Source organism: Macrosteles quadrilineatus, unplaced genomic scaffold, assembly GCF_028750875.1.
Source record: "Macrosteles quadrilineatus isolate MER2022 unplaced genomic scaffold, UCM_ALF_1.0 Scaffold_2__2_contigs__length_208266976, whole genome shotgun sequence".
Taxonomy (NCBI): Eukaryota; Metazoa; Arthropoda; class Insecta; order Hemiptera; family Cicadellidae; genus Macrosteles; species Macrosteles quadrilineatus.
This window is the reverse complement of record NW_026542595.1, coordinates 179,447,750-179,463,904: the sequence shown is the minus strand read 5'-3', so window position 1 is coordinate 179,463,904 and position 16,155 is coordinate 179,447,750. Positions and strand designations below refer to the sequence as shown.

General features: G+C 35.3%; 2 protein-coding genes across 3 annotated transcripts; both read left to right on the top strand.

The window, feature by feature from the left end:
- Positions 1 to 22: 22 nt before the first annotated feature.
- On the top strand, positions 23 to 6,953 carry LOC128987613 (DNA-directed RNA polymerase III subunit RPC4-like). Of its 2 annotated transcripts, none has more exons than XM_054408559.1 (9): positions 23 to 205; positions 1,176 to 1,435; positions 2,017 to 2,107; positions 2,351 to 2,473; positions 3,456 to 3,585; positions 3,940 to 4,064; positions 4,410 to 4,511; positions 5,145 to 5,288; positions 6,713 to 6,953. In XM_054408559.1, exons 2-9 carry the CDS (start codon positions 1,197 to 1,199, stop codon positions 6,854 to 6,856), a joined length of 1,098 nt encoding a protein of 365 aa, XP_054264534.1. In that variant the 5' UTR covers positions 23 to 205; positions 1,176 to 1,196; the 3' UTR covers positions 6,857 to 6,953. The 2 variants fall into 2 exon arrangements, with proteins under 2 accessions (XP_054264534.1, XP_054264533.1); XM_054408558.1 differs by having other exon boundaries at positions 3,928 to 4,064.
- A 3,570-nt stretch (positions 6,954 to 10,523) lies between these two features.
- On the top strand, positions 10,524 to 15,446 carry LOC128987615 (peptidoglycan-recognition protein SB1-like). The gene is made up of 5 exons (XM_054408561.1): positions 10,524 to 10,924; positions 12,038 to 12,239; positions 13,148 to 13,275; positions 14,521 to 14,628; positions 15,138 to 15,446. Exons 1-5 carry the CDS (start codon positions 10,558 to 10,560, stop codon positions 15,194 to 15,196), a joined length of 864 nt encoding a protein of 287 aa, XP_054264536.1. The 5' UTR covers positions 10,524 to 10,557; the 3' UTR covers positions 15,197 to 15,446.
- Positions 15,447 to 16,155: the final 709 nt, after the last annotated feature.

The following is a 16,155-nucleotide window of genomic DNA, read 5'->3' as shown; positions in this document are numbered from 1 at the left end:
AACTATTAGACTTAACCTCAAATCGCTTTGAAATAACAAAAGAAGCATCACGCATTTACTCACTCACTTTCATTAATAATACAAGTTTTCTTTCTTCCAGTGTTTGTTTAGTGAGTGGAGTGCAGCAAGTTCAAGTTCGTTGTGTATAACTAGTTAACTTGTAAAAAGTATTGACTCCGATAATCTCAGGGTACCAGTTTGTAACGTAAGTAAATAATGTAGATGTAGGCCTATGTAATGGAAAAAGTACGTCTCGATATATATCTAAACATTTAGAAACAAAACTTTATTGTAAGCTATTGGCGTACTAGGCCTGATCGAAATATTATTTAGTAGGGCTGTGCTTTAGTTTACGTCCTACATTTACTCATATAGCCTACTGCAGTTTGGTTAAGGTTAGGTTTAGTAATGGTTTAGCTTAGAACAGTTTCATTTTATAATCAGCCGGTAGTTAATGTATAATGTATAACAGTAAATGTAGGATGTAAACTAAAGTGCAACCTTTAGTAGGCCTAGACCTGGTTTTAATCATTTTAACCAAATGGTAGGCTAATTGCGCCCAGAGATCCAGGGATCGGATTTCATCACGCAATACGGATCTCCTCGCCCTGTGCGTGTAAGTTTCGGATCTCCCCCCAGTCAACACATTACAAGAGCACACATTAGTTTGAAAACCACGTTTAGCGAATTTCCCATATAGGGAATAAGCTATTTTGGAATTTAGGGGGACCCAAATGTACCTATATATAGCCTAAGTTTAAGTTAACTTAGGCTACTCATCTAAAACTCAAAACTCAAAAATGTTAAAAGAACAATAAGTTACTTTCTCCATATAGCTTATGGTGTAAGGGGAGAAAGCAAAAAAGTGGCTCCAGCCGCTCCATATTTCATAGAACATAGGCCTACCTACATTTTGTGTTTTTGTTTAACCTAAAATATTAACACATAGGCCTACTTACTTATGCCTAGGCTTAACTTATTATTGGATTGGTATTGGATAACTTAGGCCCTACTCAATGAATTGAAACATTATACAATTTAATTAAATGTAGAATAGTCATAGATCTGTACGATTGAAAATATTAATACTTTTAGTTCAATGTTATTGTGTTGGGCATCAGCTATCAAATTTTCATCATAGAATTACTAAACAAAAAATAACAAAACTGTTTCAGCAATTTGTCATTGAGTAGAAAATGATGAAACATCAGGACAACAATCAGCCTCTTGGTGGGGTGACAATCAAAACAGAACCTGGTATTAAAACTGAACCAGGGACATCGTCTGGTCCCGTCATGCAAAGACTGCCTTCTCTTCGGCCTCCGAGAGATCTGTCGCTATCAGCCTACAGTCAGAAAATACCAAATTTGAACCAATCAAAAAACAAAAAAGTCTACGTACCAAACTTGAATGTGCAGCGTAACAAGCCTGCCGAGTAAGTATTAGTTGTATATTGTGTTTTGATTAAATTTTACTCACCTCGAAATGGTCTACATACAATACAATACAGCATATTATAGCTTCTTAAATGTTTTAAAACTTTCTTCATGTGAGTGAATTTTCCATACAGGGAATAAGCTGTTACCTTAGCTCTCATGGCAGCTCAGCAGCAATAGAAAATTATTTTTAAGTAATAATAATGTTAACAAAACATTACAAGAACTTTCAGTCTCGCTTAAGCATTTCTATTCATATACAAACATTTTGTTTATATAATATAAATATATCGTCAATAGTTTTATTGCTTAAGTTACACTATTTATTATTGGATTCTGACATCCCATATTTGGACCAGTTGCCGCCAATTTTTTTGTAACAAAGGACATGATGATTTTGATTAAAAAACTGACAACAACTTTAACATGGTAATAGAATGTCTAGTCAATAGTCATATCAATTGGTAAAGGTTACACCTAACATTCTTTTCATTCCAGTCTCATTCATAACAGCAGGAACTTTAATGTGTGTCGGTTTTAGTAGTTTTGTGTGTGTTCATTATTTTTTTACTGTCCTCAGAACTGTCACCACAAAAAAAGAACAAGTGAAACCAAATTTGACCCAAAAAACTGAAAGAAGCAGAGGAAGAGGCAAAAGAACACTTATTCAGGTAGCTCATTCATATTCTTCATCCTGTTTATGCATTTATGGTGGGATTCAAGATTGTAGGAGCCTAATTTTATTTATATTTTCAGACCTATGAAGATTAGGCTTATAAATGAAGCTACTTGGTATGCTTTTAATTGTTAAAAAAAGTCAATAAGTCAAGCTCCCTTGTATTGGATATCAAATTAATTGTAAGCTTCTCTTGCGTTGTCAATTGAGTACAACTGTGATTCTTTTATGTTTTCAGCTGAACCAGTGTGTGTTTTCCGAGGGTGTGCCTGGAGCTAAGCCTGGAGGGGGAAGAGGTCGGCCGGGTGGAGGGGGGGAGGCATCCAACTCCGTACTTAAGAGGCCTACACTCAAGTTAAAGGTAACCAATATTTAGCTGTTTAAGATCTAGCATGGTTTTTTTGCACTTTAACATATGAGGTGAATAAATGTAAATGCTGAAGGTTAAAAGGGAAACAACAGAACGATTATAACAGAAAATCCGACATGTTCCCGATTTAAAATTACATGTCAATGATTATTATTGAGTCGTTAGTGAGTCGGTGGCTCAGTCGGTAGTGTCGTGGCCTTCGGGAAGGCAGCGTTGTTATTGGTTCCGATCCTGGTCACTGCCGAAAACATTTTATCAGTACAGATCTCCTTTGTACTGTACCGGCTCACTCCTTGCGTTGCTGTATACAATCCACGCACGGGCGGTTAGTCTATGTGTACGGGCAAATTCAAGGTTAAAAGAGGCCACCAACCTCTTAAAAAAAAAAATATTGATTACCCTTAAAGTCTCCTCCTGGTAGATTTCCCAGCCTTTGTAGTGTAAGACAAATGATGACAAGGACTTTGTACTAAATGATTACATAGCTTGAACTGTATCATTGGCTTGCTAGAGGCGCTTTACAAAGTATAGTAATTAAAATACAAATTATAAATACAATAAGAAAGCAATACCATTATCAATTTTTAAGGGTTTTTATGTTTACGTGTCAAATGAATTTTTTACGTTTATTGAACATGATTGTACTACTGGAACAAAATTCTATTATTATTAACTATGCTTAAAACCTGAGAACACAATATTTACACAATATTTATTTGGCAACAGAATTGAGCATTTTCTTCCTTGTCTGATACTTTCATTATTATTTTCTTTCTAATTCTAACAAGATGGAACCAGTTTATACCAATTCTTTGAATATTCTCTTAGGCTACCAACTCTGTTGGTCAACAAAGATGAACATCATTTTATGGCATTAAAAATCATGTGATCATATTATTTAGCAAGTCGTAAGTCTGCTCATAAAATCTATAGGCTATGCAATCATAGTTTTAACATAATTGTTTTACCACAGGAGAATCTAAAAGTAGACAAGAAAGAAGAAGAAGATACAATGAAACAATTGCTTAAAGATGACTTTGTTGATGATCCCAATCTGGAACCGGACTTTGACAACTGTCCCATCACGTTACCGCTGCTAAACAGTAAGATTTTTCAGTTTTTTAAATACAGTTAGTTACAATATTAGTTAAAAGTTAACAGTGATCAAACAAATTGTGATGTAAATTCCAAAGGGTGGAATAAATCAGTATTCACAAAACAGGCTAGGCCTACCCCTAGATTCAGCCACACTCAAATTTTTTCCTTGGAGTGCTCAGAAAAAGACGATAAAATCCAGGATAAAAAAGCTGTTCCACGGTTCAAACCGGGCCTCAAATGATTTATTATTTAAGTATAATGGAAAGGGGGGTCATCCTCACCCTCCGTTACTGATTTTTTTAAAATTTTGCCTAAGTTGTAGAATGACTGAGATAGCCTGTATGTAGTTTTATTTCTAGTTTTGGATGATCCCGGCCTAAAGAAAAGATCTGATGTGAAACCTGTCATCAAAAAAGAAGATATTTCAATTAACGATGTTTTCTGCGACACTACAAAACCTGATCCTGGTTTTATCTTTCTACAGGTACATAAGAGGAAGTTTTTAATATTATTAATTATTTTATTAGTGAGGTTATTTAAGACTTCTCAGTTACTATTCAGTAATTAATCTGATGAATATATTCTTGGTTTATATTACTGGCAAGTGATCCTTACGTTTAGTGTTACTAATAGATTTGGTTTACAAAATAGCCATGGTCTACTTATATTTTTTGCTCAGTTGTAGGATTATAAAAGGCTAGGCATTTGCTACTTTTTATGCCTTATGAAAATAGAGCAATTAGTTTGTTTCGTACAATGGTTTTTGTTTATTTGAACTCTCAAAACATTACATTATCGTTTTATTGATTCCAGTCATTTTGTATTTCAGCTACCCAATACTATGCCAGGTCTGAATCCAGAAACAACAGTGGATGGACAAAAACCTAATGCACAATCCACTGTGCAGGCCGACCAACCTACAGAAATTAAGGTGGGCCTAAGTGTAAAATTAAATACAAGTTAGATTGCTAGTAGTAGTCAGTCACAGTTAGATCATGGCAAAGAATAGAAGAGTTATACACTACCGGTACCTTATGCATTTATGGATCAGCTAAACCACCTTGGGTTTACTGTGACAAATTCAAATATTTGTCTCCTGTTATTTAATCAAATTTAACTATCTAACTAATCAAAACGATCTATTTTCAAACTATTACTTGTTCCTAAGTATTTCGTCCAAAGAGTAGGTCTAGTTTAAATTTGGTTTGGTACGGTACAGCCTACAATAATTAATCTTTAGTTTTACCGTACTCAAATTGAACAGTAGGACTAATAAGACATTGAGATTGCACAATGGATAATGAAACCAGATTAACTTACATGTGTGTTTGTGTGTGAGCACCTGTTTCCTTTTATTGATAAACTTCAATATTATAATTCCACATACCTACCTGTGGCTGGTTCTATTTGGCTTGCAGTAGTCGCAGTCAGTATATTGGATTGAAATATTTTTCCCGCTATTTTGGCCCATATCCAGGATAGCCCTCGTAGATAAGTATTTGTTGTTCGTCATTAAGTTGCTTGATCACATGTTCGGTTTGAAACCTATTGTTTTATTGTGCAGCCAGAGAACAATCGATGTTTGCTGTCGACACTGCCTGGTGGTCAGATTGGGAAACTCCAGATACTTAAGTCAGGTCGAGCAAGACTGATTTTCGGAGACACAGCGATGTGGCTTGAGATGGGCACACAAGTCGCTTTTCAACAGGTATTTCTTTACTTGACACTTTAACCCTTTGTGTGCTATGTAACAATGTATCGTTGTTTTACTAACTTCTCTAAGGGATATAGAGAGGAAGGTAATTTTTTAACAAAAAGTAACAAAACTGCCATTGGTGTCCTGCATGTTTATACACTAACAACCACTTAGCTAAAAGATTTGCCCAATCCGATAATTCGAGGTGTATGTCCAAACCAAGGATTATGAACACCTCTCTATGCCCCGGTAGTTGTAGTATATCGCTACAAACTCACAGGTCACCAATTATTTGCCACACAGGACGGGAATCGAACCCGAACAAATGAATGCCACTGGCCAAGCGACACATCCAATCTATCTGTGCTTGGAGAATATAGAGTAAAAACTGGTATTCAAGATGATGCCAACAATTGCTAACAGATGGAGCTACAACCTAGTTGTTCAATGTGTGCAAATCTTTTAGGTAGCAGCACTAGTTAGTCACGGACTGTTTTGTTATTTTTCAGCTGAACCATAACAGAGATCATAAAGGTTACTGACAAACAGGGTTTTTTTCTAAAAAGGCTATATTATAATAACCTTATCAAACTAAATCAAGGTTTAATTCAATATTACGTTGTAAACTAGATGTCTTTCGGTTTTATGAGATTTTGATTTTAAATAATGCTAACAGAAGATTACAATTTATAATAAAACTTGGAAATTTATTACAAAAACACAGTTTAATTTATGTTTACTGAAAATACCAAGAATTTTCTTTGTTATATTTTTGCTATTGACTTATTTTTCCATATTAGGCTGATTAATAAAATTGTGAGAACAATACAGTTGCAATTCAACAACAGGTAATGGAATTAAAAGGCAAACAAAAAAGTCTTACAAAATAGGCATTATTGGCCGAGTACTCAGAGGTAAATTGTGTCGAGACCAAGCATAGGCATGATAAAACACATTCACAACAGCATTAATAATCCTGTTTTCTGTATTTGGAGGGACCAATTAACATAAAATATTAAAAAATTTGTTTTTTGTGCTTTTTGCTGTAAAATATGTTTTTTTTTTTTTAGTTTAGGTTTAAGTGAGATGATACAAAAGAAAACAAAAAACAAAAAAACTGCTTTGTAAAATTGTTAGTATCAAATTTGCTTTAATTTGATTTTGATAAACCCTAGTAGAAAAAGTTGAAAAGTTAGTTCTGTACAGGGTTTTTTTACACAATCATTACAATATAATTAAAATTATCTTAAAATCCTGCTAAAATCAGCCTTTTATCACCTTAGCTAGAGGTCAATATCACTTTTAAGCCAAATTAGGTTAAGAATATAGCTGGATGAATTTATTAAAAAAGTTATAGCTGGATGAATTTATTAAAAAAGTTAGGTTATATACTGGATTCCAACTAGATTTTTTAACAAAATGCGGTTATGTTACAGGAAGTAGTGTCAACTCAGTTAAACAAGGAGAATCACACCGGTCACATTATAAACATTGGATCACTGAATGTTCGAATGGTCGCAATGCCCGACTGGGAAGGGCTGATGTCAAAACTTAACACTCAGACTAATGTCAAGCTATAACAATGGTATTGACAAATAAGTTGTGTTAGTGTGTGTGTGTGGCCCAATCAATAGTTAAGTTTTGACAGATAAAAATATGCCATAGCTACAAGCAAAATATAGGATAATGTATTTTTATTTTTATAGAAATTTGGTTTAAGTTTTATTTATACAAAATGTTAAAAAATAGTTTTTTATAGAAAATTGTAGATAAAGAGTAGAAGAGTTCACTTTGGCTCAAGAAAAAAAAACTTAATAGTAATTCTATAAAGAAAAATTAAAATATTTTCATTGTCGCTCACAGTAATTGTTTCAAGGAGGGTTTGAGTTGAGAAGAGACCTGTCTTTCAGAACCTTCCTTGTTTGTAAAATGCTATCTCAGTGAAATATTCTGATATTTGTATAAAACGTAGATTTTTTTAGGATTCATTAATCATTTTGGAAAGTGGGTACGCTTTTTTATTCAGGTAAGCCAGTTATCCCAACCAAAGTCCTTAAAACCTAGATCCTTGTGCTACATGTTAAATCCTTAAATTGAAAAAGAATGGTTCTCAGTCTGCAAGTTTTCTGATTTAAAACCACAATCATATTCTTTTAAAATATTTTGTTTTATTGGTATTTATTGACTAACCATTACTAGTCTTGTGTATAGTCCTGTTGTATTTTTTATTTCATTCTCAATGATATTTTTAAAGTGTTTTAATTTAAAGTTTTGTAAATACTGTAAATATTTCATGTTAACGTTAATATTTATGAACTATACATAGTGTGGCTGTTAAAGACTGAAGTAGGTATTCAAATAAATAGTTTCATAGAAATGATTGTTATGTATTTGATTATTGTAAATATTTTTGGATAATAAAATGGTGATTAAAAAGCTGTGTTGTTTTAATATTATCTCTTTTTCCATTAAAGAAACAAATAACTACAGCTTAATATGTTAAAAACTTTTAATTTGCACTAAAGAACCCGTTTATTGAGAGAAATAATAAATAATTCTTTAACCCTTTAGAGACCCTATAGTATATGACGCACTGCGTAGGACCGGGGTACTTTGAACAGTTTCTGCAATGTTATAGAAAAAAATTCTATAACTTTTGAATAGCAGCCCTCATTAACATTTCTCAGGGTGTCTAGTAGTCGGGAAAATCGGGAAAGTCGGGAATTAGTATTGAATTTCAAAATGGTCTTGAAAAGTCGGGATTTAGTCTTAAATTTGATTTCAAAGTCGGGAATTTTCATGATTTTGCCGCGATCGTCGTCTTGCGTTTACGTAACCGCAAAAGCCAATGATGATGTCTACACGGCCTCGGGAAATGTTCACGATTTTTCCGCGATAGTGGACGACGACGATGACGTTTTCCGAAACCACGAGAGACGACGATGACGTTTCTGTGACAGCGGGAGACGACGATGACGTTTCTGTGATAGCGGGAGACGACGATGACGTTTCTGTGACAGCGGGAGACTACGATGACGTTTCTGTGACAGCGGGAGACTACGATGACGTTTCCGTGACCGCGGGAGACGACGATGACGTTTCCGTGCCCGCGAGAGACGACAATGATGCCTACACGGCCGCGGGAAAGGTTCATGATTTTGCCGTGATCGCGGACGACGACGATAACGTTTCCGTGACCGTGGGAGATGACGGTGATGTCCAAACAGCCGCGGGAAATGTTCATGATTTTGCCGCGATCGCGGACGACGACGATGGCGTTTCCGTGACTGCGGGAGACGACGATGACGTTTCCGTGACCGCGGGAGACGACGATGATATCTGCTCGGCCGTGGGAAATGTTCATGATTTTGTCACGATCGCGGACGACGACGATGACATTCCGTGACCGCGGGAGATGACGATGACGTTTCCGTGACCGCGGGAGACGACGATGACGTTTCCGTGACCGCAGGAGACGACGATGATATCTGCTTTGGCCACGGGAAATGTTTATGATTTTGTCACGATCGCGGACGACGACGATGACGTTTCCGTGACCGTGGGAGATGACGATGACGTTTCTGTGACCGCGGGAGATGACGGTGATGTCTAAACAGCCGCGGGAAATGTTCATGATTTTGCCGCGATCGCGGACGACGACGATGACGTTTCCGTGACCGCAGGAGACGACGATGATATCTGCTTTGGCCACGGGAAATGTTTATGATTTTGTCACGATCGCGGACGACGACGATGACGTTTCCGTGACCGTGGGAGATGACGATGACGTTTCTGTGACCGCGGGAGATGACGATGATGTCTACACGGCCGCGGGAAATGTCCATGATTTTGCCGTGATCGCGGACGATGACGATAACATTTCCGTGACCGCGGGAGATGACGGTGATGTCTGAACAGCCGCGGGAAATGTTCATGCTTTTGCCGCGATCGCGGACGACGACGATGACGTTTCCGTGACCGCGGGAGACGACGATGATATCTGTTCGGCCGCGGGAAATGTTATTGATTTTGCCGCGATCGAGGGAGATGACGATGACGTTTCCGTGACCGCGGGAGACGACGATGACGTTTCCGTGACCGCGGGAGACGACGATGATATCTGCTCGGCCGCGGGAAATGTTCATGATTTTGTTGCGATCGCGGACGACGACGATGACGTTTCCGTGACCGCGGGAGATGACGATGACGTTTCCGTAACCGCGTGAGATGACGATGACGTTTCCGTGACCGCGGGAGACGACGATGATGTCTACACGACCGTGGGAAAGGTTTATGATTTTTCCGCGATCGCGGACGATGACGATGACGTTTCTGAGACCTCGGGAGACGACGATGATGTCATTGATGTCTACAAGGCCGCGGGAAATGTTTATGATTTTGCCGTGATCGCGGACGACGTCGATCACGTTTCTGTAACCGCTGCAGTCAATGATGATGTCTCAACGTACAGTACGTGGAAGATTTCATGATAAAAAAAACCAAATTTGCTAGTTAGAACTTTTGATTGCTGCATTATTTCTTTACTTGAAAACACCACATTGTCATAATACTACTTTATGACAAAGACAGGGGTTGGTGTAGTATTATTCAGAAAATTTTGTTAAGCTTTAAAAATTGGTATCGGTATCAAGAATCGAGAATCGATACATTTCAGTATCAACACCCACTAATTGTTGAAAAAACTAGTCTTGAATAATCTGGAATTAGTCTTGAAAAGTCTGGAATTAGTCTTGAATTTTAGAATGGAAATAAACTAGACACCCTGATTTCTGCATGCTGTTGTTGATTTTTTTAATTTTTAATTTTTTTTAGATAATCGTTTATTTAAACTGCCAATATATCAGAAGTTTGTCTTTTCAGCAAAAAATACTAAGTTGGTCTAAGGGTTAAAATGCATTATGAATATCAAATTTAAAAATTACTTGTTAGAGATTTGTATGGATACAGTAGCAATTAATCCTCAAAAAACTTTTCATAAATCTTCAAGTTAGTTAAATACTAAAATCTAAAATGAAATGTTAAAAAGCTATTTTGCACATCTTGTACCTTCAATTTCAATTTTAAATCCATATCAACTTTATCAACTTGTCATGTCCTAAACTCTATTGACTTATGTAAATTTTAATCTAATTTTTCTCATAACTCTTTTCTTATCTTAATTATATGATAAAGTAATTCTTTATCAATAAGGCATTAACTTTATATAGATAACACATATATTCTGTCTCAAAGAATTCTGTATGTATATATTTAAGACAAAATGAGTGATTTTGTAGAAGACCCTTATGAAGAAGGATTTGAAGATTCCATAAATTATCAAAAGACAGAAAGCTATGGAGGATCTGAAAGATTTGGATCTGAAAATTTTGGGGGATCTGAAAATGTTGGAGGATCTGAAAGATTTGGAGCAGCTGAAAGTTATGAAGGAACGAAAAGGTTTTCATCAACTGAAAGCTATGGGCAATCTGGAAACTACAGAGGAATGACTGAAAATGAAGGAGGTTACAAAGTTGCAGCAGGTATGAGAGATTTGAATGCCAGTAGGCACGAGGCTTTCCTGAAGAGGAAACAAGCACGGATTGAAAACACCAAGATGAACTATGAAAGCTGGGAAAATGACAAAGAGTGTAAGTATTGAAATTTTACTTTTGTACATTAAAGAATCTATTATTACTCTAGTTGGTAATTTTTAACAATACAAATAATTTTTATTCTCAAGCAATCAATAAATGCATGGTTTTGTTGACTTATGTTTGTGGTTTGGTTTTAAAATTGAACTCAGTTACACATAATAGATGTCCTGCAATGTAATTTACCTAACCCGCCATGTTAAACTTCCCTATCCCAAGCGTGATGTATACAACTTCCTTACTTCTCGAGTGATGTAAAGTTGAAAAAAACTCACTCGGTGATGTAATAAAACCCATATAAATAACATTGAGTGGATAACTTAAAAAATATACCTCTATGGAGCCAACGACGTTCAACGCTAGAAATCAGCTGTGTGTTTGAATTTTATTGTTATGCTTTGAAGAATTTTCCTAACCTAGCTTTTGTTTGTAAATTAACGTTACTGTTAGAAGATGAGTGAAATTGATAACGAAGCATATTGCTCGTAACCTCCTGCATATTGTCGGGTCAGGTAAAATCTTGTACGTTACACGTTACGCAAGAGCAAGTTTACATCACTTCGTTCTAAAAACGCTCTTACTACACTTGTAATGTAAATAGCTATTAAATGTGTACATTTTATCTTGAAGGAGACAGCTGGAAAATGAAACAATTTATAAATTTAGTAAATGTTAAAAACTTAAACTTATATTTTGAAACTGTCTTTTATTCTTATCCTGTGTGTATTCTTCATCGGCCCTGGCCATTCCCATCTCTTGGCTACTTTCTCTTCACCTCTTTTTTGGCCGTCCATCATAAGGAATTCAGTAGAAAAAAATACCTTAGTTAATTTTTATCATCTTGTCCAAGGCCTTGCTTACAGTAGCTCGTAGTCACTTTTACCACACCTACCATAGCATATACTGGATTTTCTTATCATTTATTTTAAGCATTTGGTAATACTTGTATTTATACTTAATACTTGTATTATAGCCTATATTATACAGAAGATATTTTTGGCCCAACCAAATAACTGACTTTAAAAAAATTCTGTATACCAATTTTCATTGGCTCCCGCCACTCAACCACATAGTTCTGAGCAGCTTGTCAAGACTGGTATTTTTATGTAGGGAGGCCATTCACCATCATACCCAGGGACTGGTGGCGAGCCATTCCCCCGAGTCACTCGGCTCCATTGATTCATCCCGTGGACTTGATCGTAATGACCTACTCCCATGGCAACACCTGCTGGAACACCTACTTCTGCAACCGTGAGGTCAAACGCATCCAGTCCAACCATGTGCAGAACGGAGCCGTTGACATAGTTTTCAAGTGAGTATGTATTCATAGTTATGTTATCTTCAAAGCTTGCAGAAAATTCTGCGTGGGGGAAATAGACCACATACTGTTTGAATGCCCAGCTCTGTTAAGTAAGCACACAAAATCCCGAGGGATGCTTTAGAAGAGTTTAAGGAGATCAGGGAACAATAATAATGAAAGTCTTAAGCATAAATGATCTAGGATGTCACCTGGGATGAATCTTGTCATACACACTATACGCTGATACATAACTGTTTTGCAATACAATGAAAATCAAGTCCTGGTTAAAAAAACCATTAAGGTTGATTACTATCATTAGCATAACTCTTGTTTTGAGACAAACCACCAGGGGGGTATTTTGATCTGAATATGAATGCAAGAATATTGTAGAATGAAGTGGGATAATCTGTGTAGACTTATCACTGTAGATCCTTATTGCCTAAGATGATATGTTTGTCCCCCCCAAAGCCAAGCTGAGTACTATCGGAAAGCTACTGACTTCTCAGGACTGAAAGGGTGACCTTTTGATTGCCAGGCAAGTACTAATGTCTCAGCTACCCAGAATTCTGACTGAATGAAATACTAATAACTATAAAACGTCTTCCAAAGAAAGCTTTAGAATATCCAAGCACAAATTGCAGTTTTGGTAGAATGTCTGAGACTGCTTCACCAGGTTAAATTAAAAAAAAAAGTTTCATTTTTACATGTCCATCATATTTTAAAAATTCCATATAAAACACACAAACATGCACCTATAAATATTCTTTGTTCAATTGTGGGTGTGTGTATGTAGACCAATGTATTGTGTTATGATAATTGGCATGTATATAGAAAAATATTTTATTTTTTTATCTTAAATCTGATCTGCATAGACTTCTGAAGTTGTGAAATTCCCATTTAACTCTTGTGGTGGTTTGCAGTTTCTTGATTGGAGGCAATGGACAAGTTTACGAAGGTCGAGGATGGAACTCATCACCTCGGCTGAACCACAAGTTGCAGCGGTTTTCTCGGAATGCCCTGCATATCGCATTCCTTGGCAACTTGAGGGGTAAGTTCTCAAAAATGTAAATCTTTTGAATGAACACTGTTTAAAAAATGCTTTAGTTAAAAATCATTGCATGATCTTACGTAAAATAAAGTCAACTATGATGTTCAAACTTTTAAGTTTGAAGGTTGATTATTCAACTGAGCGCTTTGTTCTTTAGTTCATGTAATTTCCCCTACTCAAAACAAGTCATGAAAACTATTCCTTTTTCTCTGGTATTCCAACCAAAGACACACAAAAAAAACACAACTTAAAATTTACGCTAAAATAAGAGAGAAACATTTACGCTTGCATACATTATTATAAACAGTAGTAGGAGAAATTTTGGTTGGTTTTACAATGGATTCCTAATAATTATTAAATGTTCTTATTTTGGTTGTAATTAAATATGTTTAATATGACATCCATCACTTAATTTTTTTGTCATACTGCAGCAAAAACAGCTGTTTTTAATGCATGGTCTAACGTAGCAGTTTTACTCTCGGAGGAGTAAAAATCATTTTTAGTCTTTAGGGAGTTAAAAATCAGCTGTTGTAAACAGTTGTAAATTTAGATTGTGGCAATCATATCGATCAAAATCATTTATCTATTGATTTATTCGATAAGGTTTTAGCATATTGTTATCGATTACTTGACATATCGATGGTATAATTACTAAAATGCTGCTTATTTGCATTAGCAGAATTTAAAACAGTAAGCTGGAAGTCATTTTGAGAAGTTATCTATACATACGGTAACAATTATTTTGTTTTCTAGCTTTGTTTGTTAATTATTTAATGATGCAATATGATGAAAAATATGGTTCACCACATGGGCAAAAAGTGACTTTTTAACCCTGCTCATTTTCTGACCTCGGTTTCGCCTCGATTGTAAAACTTGACCTCTTTAGTGCGATGAAATAAACTAATTTACCCATAGGGAGTAAAAGAGCTACTTTAGGCCCTGCAACACATGTATTAAAATGGCTGTTTTGCTGCAGTGTGACAAAATACAAAATAGTATATTGTTTATGCTTGTATGATTGAGAATTTAACTATGAAAGCGATTAAATTGTTTGCTGAAGTATACTATTATGGCAGCTGTTACTACAAAGTGTGATTTTGTAGCCAGTAACAAGCTACACAGATCATCTCACTCCATTCAACAACCAATCACCCTGCATGAATTTTAGCTCATAATACACAAATTACATCACAGTCTTAATGAAATGTCTAAATGTTTGCTTACTATTTTTGTATATTTTTCCAGCGACCATGCCTCCACAGAAAATGTTTAATGCTGCTCGCGACCTCGTGGAATTAGGAATTAGGAAACACTTTATTGCTCCAAAGTTTTTAGAATACACATCAAGATTATGTAAGTATCTCGAAGGGTTTGATTTACGTTATTGAGCACTTTTCATGACTTATTTAGTTTTCTGAAGAGTGTAGTCCTAAATCACTCTGGAATTTGACAAATGTCTCGTTTTAGTCTCTTTACTTGACTGGTTTATTGTGAAAGGTACAGATTCAATTTTGTTTTACATATTGTAAATTTTGCGTCATGGTATCCACATACAAAATCCTGTATCTTTTCTTTGTTTCGATTATTTCCATATAGGAAATAAGCTTTACCGTAGGTCTCATGGTAAGACCTGGGCCTGGGACCGATTTTCTTTTTCGCTTAGAGGTCCCCAGAGGCCAAAAACACCATTGGTTCAGATTCATATAAATATTTATATAACTGCTGAAACATTTATTAGTTTTTGTGGCCTTATCCCATAGAAGTATTGTAGTTAACAACACAAATCTTTCTTTGCCAATTGTGTAAGCTTCATCATGGTCAAATTAAATTATTAACTCAATGTACATGTTTTTGTGTTTCAGGGTCTATACCTGGAACGCCAACTGACTCAGATGTGCTTAAAGATCTACAAGCTTATTAGGTAAAAGCAGAAGAATTGCTTTGAGTAAAACTTAGATTAACAATTTTTAATCTTTATAATAACATTTAACTTTAGATAAACACTGCTGGCTTTAAAAACGGACAGAATAATATAACTGTATGATAAAAAAATGTATTATTCCCTCGTGTACTTTTCATTGTTATTGTTATTCTAATCCAAACTTAAAATATCTCTTCAAGTTTTTAGTTTAAGGTTGCATAAGGTAACGAGATTTGTAATAAGATCATTGTGCGTTAACATTTAACTTTAGATAAACACTGCTGGCTTTAAAAACGGACAGAATAATATAACTGTATGATAAAAAAATGTATTATTCCCTCGTGTACTTTTCATTGTTATTGTTATTCTAATCCAAACTTAAAATATCTCTTCAAGTTTTTAGTTTAAGGTTGCATAAGGTAATTTAACCTTGATTGTGTTATAGCTCAACAGATTTAGTTAAAGTTTAAAATTTTCTCACAAAGTTTGGTATTGTATGATTAAAACGTTTGTTTTGTTGTAACTGAGTTATTACCTCACAATTACCTAAGATTTGCTTGTCCTGTTCATTAACCCATTAACGATTCTCGTGTGTTGCTTGTCACCATATTTTGCTGCAAGATAATTGTATGTTGGACATAGTGTTGAGATAAAAAAACACACTAAAAAACCCACACAATTGCCTGATTTCTTCTACCTTTTAAAACTTGACTTTTCTCAGGATCAAACTATAAACCACCTAACCACATGGCTTTCACAGCTCAGCTATACAGAGCTGATGGTTATTTCATATAAATGTTTATAATTTAATGTAAATCCAGATAGAAATTACGGTCTTAAAAAGACCTTTGTCAAATAGTTGCAGTTATATTTTTAAATAATTATTTTGTTGAGTAATAGTAATTTTATCAACGCTTAAGAAAAGAATTTGGCTTTCCAAATTTGCATACAATTTTTTA